At 54.5% G+C, this 12642-nt stretch overlaps 5 protein-coding genes across 5 annotated transcripts; 2 read left to right on the plus strand and 3 right to left on the minus strand.

Annotated features, from left to right (window-relative positions):
* Nucleotides 1-45: 45 nt before the first annotated feature.
* On the minus strand, nucleotides 46-945 carry G647_08130 (thiamine pyrophosphokinase; the record flags this gene model as incomplete). Its single annotated transcript, XM_008732442.1, has 1 exon — nucleotides 46-945. One exon carries the CDS (start codon nucleotides 943-945, stop codon nucleotides 46-48), a length of 900 nt encoding a protein of 299 aa, XP_008730664.1.
* A 1157-nt stretch (nucleotides 946-2102) lies between these two features.
* On the plus strand, nucleotides 2103-2924 carry G647_08131 (uncharacterized protein; the record flags this gene model as incomplete). Its single annotated transcript, XM_008732443.1, has 2 exons — nucleotides 2103-2281; nucleotides 2351-2924. 2 exons carry the CDS (start codon nucleotides 2103-2105, stop codon nucleotides 2922-2924), a joined length of 753 nt encoding a protein of 250 aa, XP_008730665.1.
* A 319-nt stretch (nucleotides 2925-3243) lies between these two features.
* On the minus strand, nucleotides 3244-6784 carry G647_08132 (uncharacterized protein; the record flags this gene model as incomplete). The annotated part of the gene is made up of 2 exons (XM_008732444.1): nucleotides 3244-6374; nucleotides 6424-6784. The coding sequence occupies 2 exons, from the start codon at nucleotides 6782-6784 to the stop codon at nucleotides 3244-3246; spliced, it is 3492 nt and encodes a 1163-aa protein (XP_008730666.1).
* A 1136-nt stretch (nucleotides 6785-7920) lies between these two features.
* On the plus strand, nucleotides 7921-9711 carry G647_08133 (uncharacterized protein; the record flags this gene model as incomplete). The annotated part of the gene is made up of 5 exons (XM_008732445.1): nucleotides 7921-7986; nucleotides 8055-8190; nucleotides 8239-8422; nucleotides 8479-9269; nucleotides 9362-9711. 5 exons carry the CDS (start codon nucleotides 7921-7923, stop codon nucleotides 9709-9711), a joined length of 1527 nt encoding a protein of 508 aa, XP_008730667.1.
* A 1107-nt stretch (nucleotides 9712-10818) lies between these two features.
* On the minus strand, nucleotides 10819-12450 carry G647_08134 (uncharacterized protein; the record flags this gene model as incomplete). The annotated part of the gene is made up of 1 exon (XM_008732446.1): nucleotides 10819-12450. The coding sequence occupies one exon, from the start codon at nucleotides 12448-12450 to the stop codon at nucleotides 10819-10821; it is 1632 nt and encodes a 543-aa protein (XP_008730668.1).
* Between the last annotated feature and the right edge of the window lie 192 nt (nucleotides 12451-12642).

Consider the following 12642-nt stretch of genomic DNA (forward strand, 5'->3'; position numbering starts at 1 on the left):
TCGTGGCACACATGATCGGCACACCGCAGGCCACGCTCACACCTCTCAGGGGAAGCCTAGATGGCCAGCAGTCGTAAGACGTTTGTCCAGCTCCAGAGTGAATAGAGGTCTTGGTCCCTCGAAAGAAATCTCGATTTTATCGGCTCGAATATGGTTACTGGTACTCAATTGGCCGCCAAACTGGGTGGGCCAATTCTCTACATCCCATTCGAGACCTCTAGTCGTCAACCACGTCCGTCCGAGAACAGGGAGGATGCCCACGTTTTCGGCAAAGTAGCCGGGTTCGAGATGGATGATGTTTGTGTTCCTATCGATACGGGCTTCGGACGTGGTGCTGCTAGAGCTTGCGGCTGAGAATGAAGATAGAACAAATGACAAGCTCTGTTCTGACAACAAGTAAATTCGCCCTTTCAACAGCGAGGGATCGTTCTCGGCCATGAAGAGGTGGTGGATCTGTGAGAAGCCTTGGTCGACGCGGCCGCCGAGCCCGCCTAGGACGACTACGTCCAATGTATCGTCTTCGCCATGGCTGTGTTGTCGATGTGTTGTTGCCCACTTGCGGATATACTTCAAGCACTTTGTAAAGTCGGTGGAATACTGATCCGGATCTCTGACCACTTGAACAGCGCATGAGCGGTAATACTCCTCCACTTCCTTCTCCAGCGAGTCTAGATCGCCCACAATAGCGTCTGGTAAGCGGTGAGAGACGTGCGATGGCGTCTGAGATCCGTTGACAAGCTTGGCGACATGGCCGTGGCCGTGACCGTTGTCATGCTCGCACTTGTACAGTCTGTTTGCTCCGCCATCCGCACAGACGAGGAGCGAGGCCGACCCGATGACCGCGTCCAACGCCCGTTCGTTCACGGGCTGGTTCAGCACGATAATGGCGTAGGGGTGGGTGGGTTTGCCGTTCAAAAGACCGCAAGGATGCCAATGCAGAGGCATGATGAGACACTAGGTTGTCATGGATGAGAGATCGCACTAAACAGCAGCACAGGATCTCGCTTTTCTATCCAAAAGTCTAGACGGGACTAGCTGACACGCGATCACGATGAGGTGTCCGTGTCTCTCCGAAGTTGGGAGGATGGATGACGAGGACTGGCGTATTAGCGGATACAGTATCATCTGCTTTGTGCAGCCTTGCATCGCTTGGCGAAATCGTAGTTGCTGACTCATCGATCGTGTCCGTACTCTAATCAAAAGATATATTCGAGCAGCAGTGATGACAATGGTGTAAGTCCTGCTGTGCAGCATCTCGTGACAGTACCATACCCCAGGCGGTCGTGGATATGTCGTCGTTGAGCGTGTATGTGTATGACGGGGCACGGGGACGGGAATAGGGGCAAGGCCATGGAGACACCGATCGATAGGGCCAGACTTGCTAGATGTGCACCTTTGGGTGTCTGTCCAGTCTGATGAATGTATGATTGATTGCAAGTCTAGAATGCAGCTACCAGCTAGCTATGGAAGACAGCACAAAGTCGATTGTTTCCTTGTCTCGTCTGACTCGAAGCTCGAAAACCCAGCAGTCGATAAAAACCAGCTCGAAAGAACAGATGCACCCTCGCCGACCCTTAACAGCCCCATGATGATTCTTCGCATGGGCGGACACTGAGAACTGCGACATTGCCATCTCATTCCCTCTCCGCCGCTCTCGATGCCTCATCGTGCTTCTTGGGTACTTCACGGTGCTTCTCAGCAAATGGACCTGCTGACTCATCCAGACTGCTGTCCCTGGCCAATGCCCCGCCCACAGCTGCCCCTCGACGCATCTCAAACAACATTCTTCTCTTCTGGAAAACGCTCGGTTGCCAATATATGGACTTGTCTTCCGTAACATGGCGTCGATGACTATGACAAGTTAAGTACGATTTCGACCGAACTGCCATCCCGTTCCCTCTTGGCAGGTTGTAGTTGTTGGTTCCCAGAAATACGTCAGTTGCCCACTTCATCCGCGTTACAGCATTTGATACCTTGTTGAACCCCCCTTCTCTCTTCTGAAGCATTCTGTCTGCAAGGTTGATCCGCGCTCCTCACTCTCCGAGCTCAACCAATCTACCGCCGCTTCGAGATCCGAGGCGAGAAGCCACACCCTTACCACTATGACGACCCCTCGTTGTTTCATCGTCCGACACGGCGAGACCGAATGGTCCCTTTCGGGCAAGCACACAGGCACCACAGACATCCCCTTGACCAAGAATGGGGAGAAACGAGTCCGCGCGACAGGACGAGCACTCGTCGGCGACGACAGACTGATCGTCCCGAAGCAGCTAGTCCACATGTATGTCGGACTGCACTCTACTCCCTCCCTCAGACGAAACCATGCTGATATCCGTATCTCTCCCCGCAGCTACGTCTCCCCTCGTCACCGTGCCCAAAGAACCCTCGAACTCCTCAACCTAGGCTGCCACGAGCCTTACCCGTGGCAATCCACCTCGACCAGCCCTCCACCGCCCGAACAGTCACCTCATAGTACTACCGCGCAGGTAACCGTCGAGCCTCGTATCGCAGAATGGGACTATGGCGACTACGAAGGTATCACTAGCGCAGAGATCCGGGCGCAGCGTAAACAGCAAGGGCTAGACGAACACTGGGACATCTGGCGCGACGGGTGTCCTGGAGGGGAGAGTCCCGAGCAGATTATCGCTCGCTTGGATAGTCTCATCTCAGAGATTCGCGAAAGACACCATAGCAAGGTGATAGGCAAGCCGAAACAGCCCGGTGTGACCGGAGACGTCTTGGTCGTGGCCCATGGACACATCCTGCGGGCCTTCGCCATGCGCTGGATCGGACGACCGTTATCGGAGACGGCCATGATCATGGAGGCCGGTGGCGTCGGCACGCTGAGTTACGAGCATCACAATATCAAGGAGCCGGCAATATTGCTCGGCGGCGGATTTGTCGTCGGCGAAGAGAAGGAATAGAATACGGGGAGTGATTAGAGAGGTTGGGAAACTGGTAAGCTCAGGCCAGGAAGTCGCGATAACTCTCCCCTAGACACAAAATGGATTTTTCAAGAGTTAGCACACTCTCCCGAACTCCCACGGGTGAAACCAGCTTCCTTCACAGCTTCCGAGCTCCAATGCCGCCCAGTCGATGTATGGTCGGGAGTCAAGAACAATGGTTTGACAGCTAAGAAGCTTCGGCTGGAAGCAAAGGCGTCGTCGGTTGGTTTCCGATTCCTCCCTACCACTTCCATTCTCACGTTTCCCTACCGCTCCGCCCGACTCAGCTCAGCTCAGCTCACCACCCACTCTGTGGCTGCACAGCCGTCATATCTCCTCCCCCGCCCCAAGCCGCCCCTTCACCTTCATTGATAGGAGTAGGTGGTCGCGGCGGCACCGTCGGTGTCGGCGGTCGCGGTCCCGCACCCATATTGGGCGCATTGGCCCAATTCGTTTGCCCCCCTCCCACAGTTCCCTCGGCGCCAAAATTGATGATCGGCGGTGGAGGCGGAGGACAAGGACCGGACATGATGGGTGCCCCGCTCGCCGCCCCAGCACCAGAAAACAGCCGGTTGTAGTCGTCCAATGTCGGACCGGGCGGCACGCCGTGCATGTTCTTCGGACTGATGCCTGAGCTGCTGCGGCGTGACGCGTCTTGTGGTGGAGGGAGATTATCCCCCTGCTGGACGGGTTCTTGCGATTGCAACCCGAAGGTCATCGGCGGTTGTGGTATCGTCGTACATGGTTTGCCTTCTTGGGCGCCGTCCCAGCCGGAGTTGTTCGCCGCGGCGTTGTTCGTGTTATTGTTACTCCAGTCAGTTGCGTCTTGCTGGTTGTTCTCTTGCCCGCGACCAACCCCGCCATTTGAGTTGTTGTTGTTGATCTGACTGGGATCGCCGACGTTGCTCCGGTTGTTGCTTGACAGGTGCCGTATCCCGAGGCCGACGTTGTTGGACGCGTGCCGCGCGGGAGGCAAGCTGTAATGCAGGAAGCTCACATCCGGTGCAGGGACGGAGATTCGTTCAAAGCCGTTCATTGCAGAAGCGGTCGGCTTGGGTGGTGGTTCCGGGATGGTTCCTCCGAGCGCACCTTTGGCTCGCAGAAGCAGCTGGATGAGTTCCGTTTTGTCCAGACTCTCCAGCGCATTGACCTCTTCATCTCCGGTCGGTTCGCCCGCAATGTCAACCCCGATCTCGTTCTTCAGCTGCTCCCTGGTGCGATACTTGAAGACGAATTTGGCGTACGGTTCGTCCAAGGAATCGATGTACAAAGGCGCGCATCTCTTCTTGACGTACAGGTAGCCTGGCCCAGGCTGGACTTGTTTGGTGACGCCCCTGGACTGTGCAATGGCTTGGGGCAGATCATATCGTGGCTCTTCTTCGGCGTCGGGGGGAGGACCCTGCTGGGCACGAGATTTCGCACCGTAATATGGTCCGTAAGGGCCGTACAAGACTCGGCTGGTCGTATGACAGTTTCCCGGTGCTGGCTGGGCGCGGAAACCAGACATATTGTTCTGGCCATCACTGGGATTTACTGCCTGGTTGCCTGGATGGGGGTTGTTGTTCCACTCATTGTCCCACGAGTTTGCCTGAGTCTGGATTGTAGGGTTGCTGTTCTGGTTGTTGTCCCAACCACTATCGCCACCTGAGTTTTGGGTATTTTGGATATCGTTTGCCCAATTGTTGTCATTGCTGCATTGCTGGTTCCCAGAGTTTCTGTTATCCCACCCCTGATTGTTGTTGCTATCACCAACGTTGTTATTAACGTCACTGTTGCCGCCGGAGTCATCGTTGTTGCCCCAATCGTCACCCTGATTCTGGCCGAAACTGGAGTCGTTGTTGTTGTTGCTCGCATCGTTGTTGTTGTTCTCCCAATCTGTGTCTTGGTTGTTATTGCCGTTCGAGGCACCTGTATTGGTTTGATTATTAGCTGGACACTTCGTGCACGAGCGGTTGTCTGTACCGTTAGAATCGTTGTTACCGGCAGTATTGGTCCAGTTACTCGGGTTATTGCCCGAGTTATCATCTCCACCAGAATCACCCCAGCTGTCGTTGTTATCATTTTTCGCCGGCGGATGTTGATCCGAGACCTCATCGTACCGAACGCTGCCAGAGGTTTTGTTTTCTGATTCGCGAGAAGGGTTATCTCCTCGCCCATGGTCACCGGCATTGTTGGGTTGTCCAATCACTGGATTAGGAGCGCTGGTCTCGACGTGCCCACCGTCGACATTTGGTCCTTGGGTGTGAAAAAGAGATTGGTTTCCTGGCGGTGGGTATACGGCGAACGGGCCGGGAATTGGCGGTACAAACACATTCGGCGCAAGACTAAGTGGTGCAACGCAAGGGACTTGGTGATGTGGGGCTTGTGGCAGATGGGCGTGCTGCGTTGGTATCTTCGGAAGAGGCACAGGCGGGCCTGAGGAAGTTGCTGCTGCTGCATTTGGAACTTGAGATGTCGCAAATGGAGGAGGACCATAGATATGCTGCCCATGATGGAGTGTTTGGTGAGGATGTACATTCAAGTGAGGGAAGGTGAAAGGAGGGTGAGCGTATGCATGTGGTGCAGGATGACCGGGTAGAAGATCGTATGCATGCGATCGAGGATGACTGGGTGGGGGAGCTCGATGCCGATAACTGCTGTAAGCTTGCTGTGGCTCGGGGTGTCCTGATGCGTATGGGAAGGGACCTCGCTCATGGACCGTAGAGTAGTCTGGGTACAGATTATGCTCTCCATCGCGACTTGGATCATGATAGCTGGGGGGGCGTGTTCGGGTGTGTTCGCGTCTATCATTGCGCTCGAACACCGGGTGGTGATGAGGCCCGTATCTGTCACTGTATTCTCCATACCGTGGGCCTCGCTCGTCACCCTGGTCGAAGTGGACGTGTCTTTCTGACCTCGGAGCCGGACTGTCATGACGTGCGTACACGTCCGGCGGCGAAGAATCGTGGTAAGGATATCGCGATGGCCGCGCCTCTTCATAGGGTGTATGGTGTGCTCGATAGACTGGCTGGCCGCGCGAGCCTTCTTGTGGGCCGTAACGAGCAGGAAGTCTGTTATGCCGTTGCCAGTAATCGTAATGACTATCAGCAGGTGCATCTCCAGAGAAATGACATGCTGGTGGCTCATCAGCAGGCCCGTCGAAGAGACCGAAAAACCCTGGTATCGCCTCCTCAACTGTTGCTGCAGGTGTTTCTGCGTTGGTGGATTGTTTTTCAAGGCCTGATTTCTTGCGGGCTTCGTCTGCCTCTCCAATTGATTCTGTGTTGTCATTGCCCTCTTCCTCATCCAGAAGCGCGCTGTGTTCTCCAGATGAAGAAGTTGATAAAGCTCTTTCGTGATGGCGTCCGCTCCGGCAGCGCATGACCAGGACTTCAATCGTGCCAAGATAGCAGAAATGGCTTTTTTCAGCTTCCTCGGGCATTTGGGGCACTGATGATCGCCAATTAGCCTCGACTCGTAAGAAACTGCGATAACTCACCAAGGTTACAATCGTCGAATCGCCATTCTCGGCCCATGTATGTTCCATCACCCAAGGGTTTTTCTTTCTGTCTCAGCAGGAAGTCAACCTTGGATCTGTTCTCGGGCACGTCCTTTTTCTCCGGTTGCAGGTTGACTCGGTTGCGATTGCACTGGTATTGACCGTCGATGAAGACCACCATTGACAGTCCTTCGGAGATGAATTTCTTCGAGGTCAGACGGATGGTGAAGACCTGAGGGTGAGCGGGGACAGCGATATAGGTCTCAACCAAGCCATCTCCGTAGATTGTGCCATACTCTGGAAAGGGCGAGCCTGTGTCTGCCCACTGCACATGGCAGACGAGATCTTTTAAAGCTGGCATGGTGCTGAGACCGGATGGCAGGTGAGGATCACGGAGCTGTCGACGACGGGGTCGTCAGTATTCCACCGACGGAATTGACGATGGCCACGCATCTGCTGAAGAATCAAAACGACGAGTTGAGCAGAACTCATAGCGCGGAAAAGGCGCAGTAGTAGAGACTTCGAAAAAGAAGCCGCGCAGTCAACTGTGGAAGAAAAATGAAGGCGGCAGGGTACAAGTGAAATGCAGTCGCCGACTGAATGGAGACCGAGGAATGGAACTGCTATTGATAAAATGTAAGGTTGAGGATGACTTAGCACTCAGCAACTCGTGTTTCCCGACCTCCATATTTATGACTGTCAATACCTACTGTAGAAACTCCATCCGACGAGTTTTGGGTATTCGTGACCGTAGATTCATTCTACGATCAACGTGCACATTCAACCGAACCGCAATTCTTGGGAAGATTTCCGGACGACCAGTTTCCGTCCTGAGGACTGCCTATAGCGGCTGCTCAATCGTTCGCAGTATTCGACATGCTTGTTTTGACACGGCATGTGATTGATACTTGACCAGACGGGATAGCTGGATTGGATTGGCAAATTTGTGCACCTTACATTGCTTCGTTGCGTCAAATGCTCTGTTGACTCATCTGCTTGGTCCAGGATCGCCCACAGCCCACATTCAGGTTGCCATCAATACTCTCCAGGTCCCGCATTCGGAAAAGGATGTCATTGTAGGGAACGAGAACTCTGGTAACTGCCGCAAATCATTGATCAATCACAAGACATGCGGAAGCCGAAAGCTTTCTCCAGATCGATGTCGTCGGCAAGTCGCAGAGGTAGAAATATAATCACTTAGCCAGGATTTCCACCAGATTGACAGCTTTGTCCACATCTGTGGCTCGATCTTCTCCCGGGTCCATCATTGTAGATGTGGTTTGGACAAGAGCAACGACGTGGTTCCGTGAAGTGAGATTGTAGAGGCTCATTTATTTGCCAAGATCTGTCCCGATTGCGTTAAGAGGCGACGCCCGACCCCGGCTCATTCATTGTCCCCCGGCCGCATGTTAACGGCGAGATTCCTCCCTCGAGAGTCACGACGCTCACAACATCCCCTCTCCCACTTGACCTATTATCCCGAGCGTCTCAGCCAAGATGAGCGCCACCAAAACCCAGTCGCAGAGGATCTTCGAGAAGCTGAAGGCAAAGCCTGCTAACAAGGTACCGCCGCCGCGACGCTGAGAGGCCACCTCTTACACTCAGATGCACATACTCACACTCCTTGGCAGGTATGCTTCGACTGCGGCCAGAAAAACCCGACATGGTCATCTGTACCCTTTGGCGTCTACTTGTGCCTCGACTGCTCGTCCAACCACAGAAACCTGGGTGTCCACATCTCCTTTGTGAGATCGACGAATCTGGACGGTACGACCAGCATCGCTCATAGAGGAACAAGACGTTGACATGGAATAGTCTGGCAATGGGCTCAGCTGCGTACTATGAAGGTCGGAGGCAACGAGTCGGCCACCAAATTCTTCCAGATGAACGGTGGAAGCGCCGCTCTTGCCAGTAAAGACGCCAAGGTCAAATACACTTCCAACGCCGCCAACAAGTACAAGGAGGAACTTAAGCGTCGAGCAGAAAGAGACGCTCAGGAGTAGGCTCATACACGGTCCCTGGGTTGGTTTGGGCGAAGCCTAACAAAGAGCACAGGTACCCCGACGAGGTAGTCATCACCGACGACGCCCTTTCCACCCCCGGCGCCGACGGCACCTCGACGCCTGCAGGCGAACCGGCCGACGACTTCTTTTCTTCCTGGGACAAGCCCACCATCAAGCGGCCTAGCAATCCGCCTTCGAGAAGTGCCACTCCTCCTGTCGTCTCACGCACCGCCTCCCCTTTCCTTTCCACTGGCAACGCAAATGGCGCACAGTCCCGTCCGAAGTCTCCGTCCCCACTAGCCTCAAGTACCAGTGACGGCGAAGCTGCTCTCGCCGCCCCGACAGCCATCCGCACAACGTCCTCCTCCGCGATCCGCAAGACTGGCACGCTGGGTGGTGCCGGCGCAAAGCGCACAAATGTCCTGGGTGGAAAGAAGCCCGCCCAAAAGCTTGGAGCCAAGAAGGTTGTCGGCGAAGAGATTGATTTTGAAGCCGCTGAAAAGGCTGCGAAAGCCGAAGCTGAGAGGATAGAGAAATTGGGCTACGATCCAGAAGCAGAGAAGACTGAGGAACTGGCCAAGAACAAGTCCTCGAACTTTGGATCTGCCTCTGCGTCGCCAAAGGAGAGTCCCGCACCAATTAATACCTCTGCCAGGAGTGCCTCTAACCCCAGTCACACCCGGAGTCCCAGTGAGGTTGAGAGACTAGGCATGGGCATGAACAGGTTAGGATTTGGCCAGATTGGGCCGGCCAAGGCAGCAGCAGCAGGAGCGTCTTCCGCAGCCGCACCCAAGAAGCTGGGCTTCGGCGCAGTCGGTCCCATGAAGCCGGCGGCAGCAGATGGTGAGTCTTCTCAAAACAATCTACGACCTCCCTTTCTCCCCCCCCCCCCCCCCCCCTCGCTCTTGTACTCTGATTGACATCATGCCCCACAGACGACGGCGAACAATACGCGCGCCAAAAATTCGGCACCCAGAAATCCATCTCCAGCGACGAATTTTTCGGCCGCGCCGCCTATGACCCCTCGGCCCAAGCAGAGGCAAAGTCCCGGCTACAAAATTTCGACGGAGCGACCAGTATCTCATCCAACGCATACTTTGGACGGCCCGAGGATGATCTCACGGGTTTGGAAGACGGGAATTACGGAGATATCGAGACCGTGGCCAAGGATTTTGTGCGAAGGCTGGGGTTAACCGCGGGCGATGATTTGGAGAACCTGATCAACGTTGCAGGCGAAGGAGGGAGGAAATTGAGAGGCGCTGTGGCGAGGTATTTGAACAGTTAGACACAGGAGGAGGCTCAACTTTCGAGCAGGATGTGTGATGAGGATATGTTGCACGACGGGCTAGGACTCGGAGGAGCGCAAGCACGAACTGAGCATGAACACGAGCGAGCACGGCTTTGCACTGCAGAGAGAGAGAGAGAGAGAGAGAGAGAGAGAGAGAGAGACGCAGGGGCAGGGGCATAAGACGATGCTCCTTGAACATGGCAACGAAAGTCTAGATTCATAGTTTATGGCAAAAAGCCAGGAGCAAGCATTTCAGATACCCTACACGGTCTACCTGTGGTCTACCCCGTGGTTGGTCGCTTTAAGACGTGCATGACCAGGACGAGGACCACGACCATGACCAGACCATTGCTTTTCGTTGCAAAAAGGAGAGCAGACCAGGCAGCATGGGGGCGGAGCAGCGATTTTGTTTGTTTGGCACGGGCGAGTTACAGTTACAGCTACGCAACATGGAGGAATCGCAAGTCGGAAGACCGAGAGCAAGAAAAGAACTGCAAGGGAAAGCTTGGAAGCCACTACCTATTTGCATGCTACAGTATGGGGTACGTGGACGGGATGTATTCGTCGACAAGCTTCCTCACTTGCTCCTCCTCCTCCTCATCCTCCTCCTCGCGTTACCCTCTCCCGGTGTTGCGCTCGTGGGGATTTCCCAACGCCAAATGGATCCGACGTACACAAGCACAAGCATTCCAGCGACTGCGCGGGAGAATTTCTTGGAAGGGCATGCATATATCAGCGGTCGGATCAAGCCATTCCCAGACACAGAAGTACGCGCATGCAAGGAGTGTACCGATCTTCTGTGGTGACCACTCCATGTAGTGGTTACAAAAAGTGCCAAGTTCAAGCAAAGGGACAATCGACGGACATGCATTCATCGAGGAGTGTCCGTGATGATAATAACATTGAGGTGGTAGGTAAGCGGTTCGGAGCCCTATGAATCGAATGTACTAGCCATAGTGTTCGTGCCAATCAATCAATCTTGGGTAATACCTGGTCATCAAGTCGTGATGAATAACGAGTGGCTGAGTCTTCCAAGAGAACTCAAAAAGGAAAATAGTATAATTGTGGGCGCTGCCCATGTTGCACTTCCTGTCACCGACGTCTTCACATGACAACACTCTTACGTTTCTCAGCGCTACTGAGAACAAGGAGAGGGGTGTTGCGTCTGGCAGACTCGATCTCAACGATTGGTCCTCCGACTGAGTTGCCTTCGTCGCTGCTCAAGCTCTTAGCGCTGAGAGCGCCGACACTGTCGACCGAAGAACGTTCTCGAGATTTCTCCTTTATCTCAGAACCAATGGCACCGCTAGCAGCAGCTCGGAGGCTTCCGAGGCTTGGCTTGCTGGACAAAGTGCTGCTGCCAGCAAGAGCCGAATCGTCAGACGAGACCGAAAAGTTGAAGTCATTCTCACTACCGGGTGTTCCAGCTCCTGAGCCAAGTTGACGACCACTATCGCTGCGGCGCTCGCGCCCAGCACGGACCAGGTCGTGGACAGCTCGGCGGCGTTGACGAGTGGCAAAGTTCTTGCTCCCTTCATGTTTAGATGTAGGTTTCTCCTCAAGCTCCTGCAAAAGTGGCGGCCCTTTGGGTTGTCTGACCGGGTGTTCTCCAGCTCTTCCATGCCCCGGGCCGAAGGTAGCAGTCAATGGAGTTTGTGGAAATCCAGCTCTTGGCCCAGCACCTTTGGTCCATTCGGTATTGGTCTTGATATTGGCAGAGGACATATTCTTGCGGTGGCCGCGTCGGAAGGCATTCGCAGACGGGGGAGGGAGAGGTTCAACGTCCTGCAGCGGGGAAGGAGTGGACTTTGGAGGTGTCTTGGATCGAGTCTCGGTCTGGGGGAAACTTGGCTCTGGGACCTGACGCTGATAGCCTGGGGTGGCGGGTGGAGGTGATACAGAGGTCTTCTGACGGGTTGAAGACGCTTCCTGAGGCTGCTGTTGTTGATAGGAATTGTCGACGACATAGCTGGACTGGCCGGTCATAGGATTGTACACGGCAAAAACGCCAGGGCTGCCAGGCACCGGTTGCACCATCGGTTGCAAGCCCTGCTGCAATTGCTGATTGTACAGGCCCATCGGTGAGCTGATGGGAGACTGGAACTGCTGCTGACCAACGTTGTTCACGAAAGCGGTGTTGAGGTTGAGTCCAGAAAATTGGTGAGCCGCGGCCGTGACACTCAGCAATTGCTGCTGGAGAGCTCGCTGTTGCTGGGCAAGGTAATTGTTAGTTGCTACCAATTCGTCGTACAAGGTCTGGTCCATGTTCTCGGCTCCGTCAACGAAGTCAAGAGATGGAGGGGCAAGCACGTGTTCGGGGAGCGAGTAGTGATGCTGCTGCTGCTGCTGTTGCTGCTGGTAGCTGCCATGAAACGAGTTTCTGCCCTGAGGAAAGTACATCCCGGTGGCAGTCTGCGGGGCCTGGTTGCCGTATTGCACAGAGGCGTACCTGCTACTTTCCAGCCCTGGGCCATTGGTAGCAGGAGGAACCGTCGCAGACTTCGGAGCCGTACGGAGACCAGCCAAAAGATGGCCGCGACTGGTGCGAGGAGTCGAAACTGTGTTCGCTTGTTGAGTTTCGTCAATGGTCGAGATCTTGGAAGGAGGGGCAACGCTGAGACGTTTTATATGAGAGCCTTTCCCACGGGAAGCGAAGCCGGGGCCGGAAACACCGATGGAGCCGTTGAATGGAGACTGGTACGTCATTTGAGCAAGACCGCCTGCGTCGATGCTCATTGTAGTCTAAAGCGACGAATAGAAATGCCGTATGTTGTGGAAGCCGGGTAAGACAAGTATGGTATGCAAAATAATCCGTGCACAGCCGACGCGTAGAAATGAATTTTGTCAGGAAAGTGGCTCAATCTCTCCTGCCTTCAGATTAGGGAATTAATGATCGTGGATGTAGTCGGAAGTCGTAACTAGCGGTAT

Source organism: Cladophialophora carrionii, assembly GCF_000365165.1.
Source record: "Cladophialophora carrionii CBS 160.54 unplaced genomic scaffold supercont1.7, whole genome shotgun sequence".
NCBI classification, from domain to species: Eukaryota; Fungi; Ascomycota; class Eurotiomycetes; order Chaetothyriales; family Herpotrichiellaceae; genus Cladophialophora; species Cladophialophora carrionii.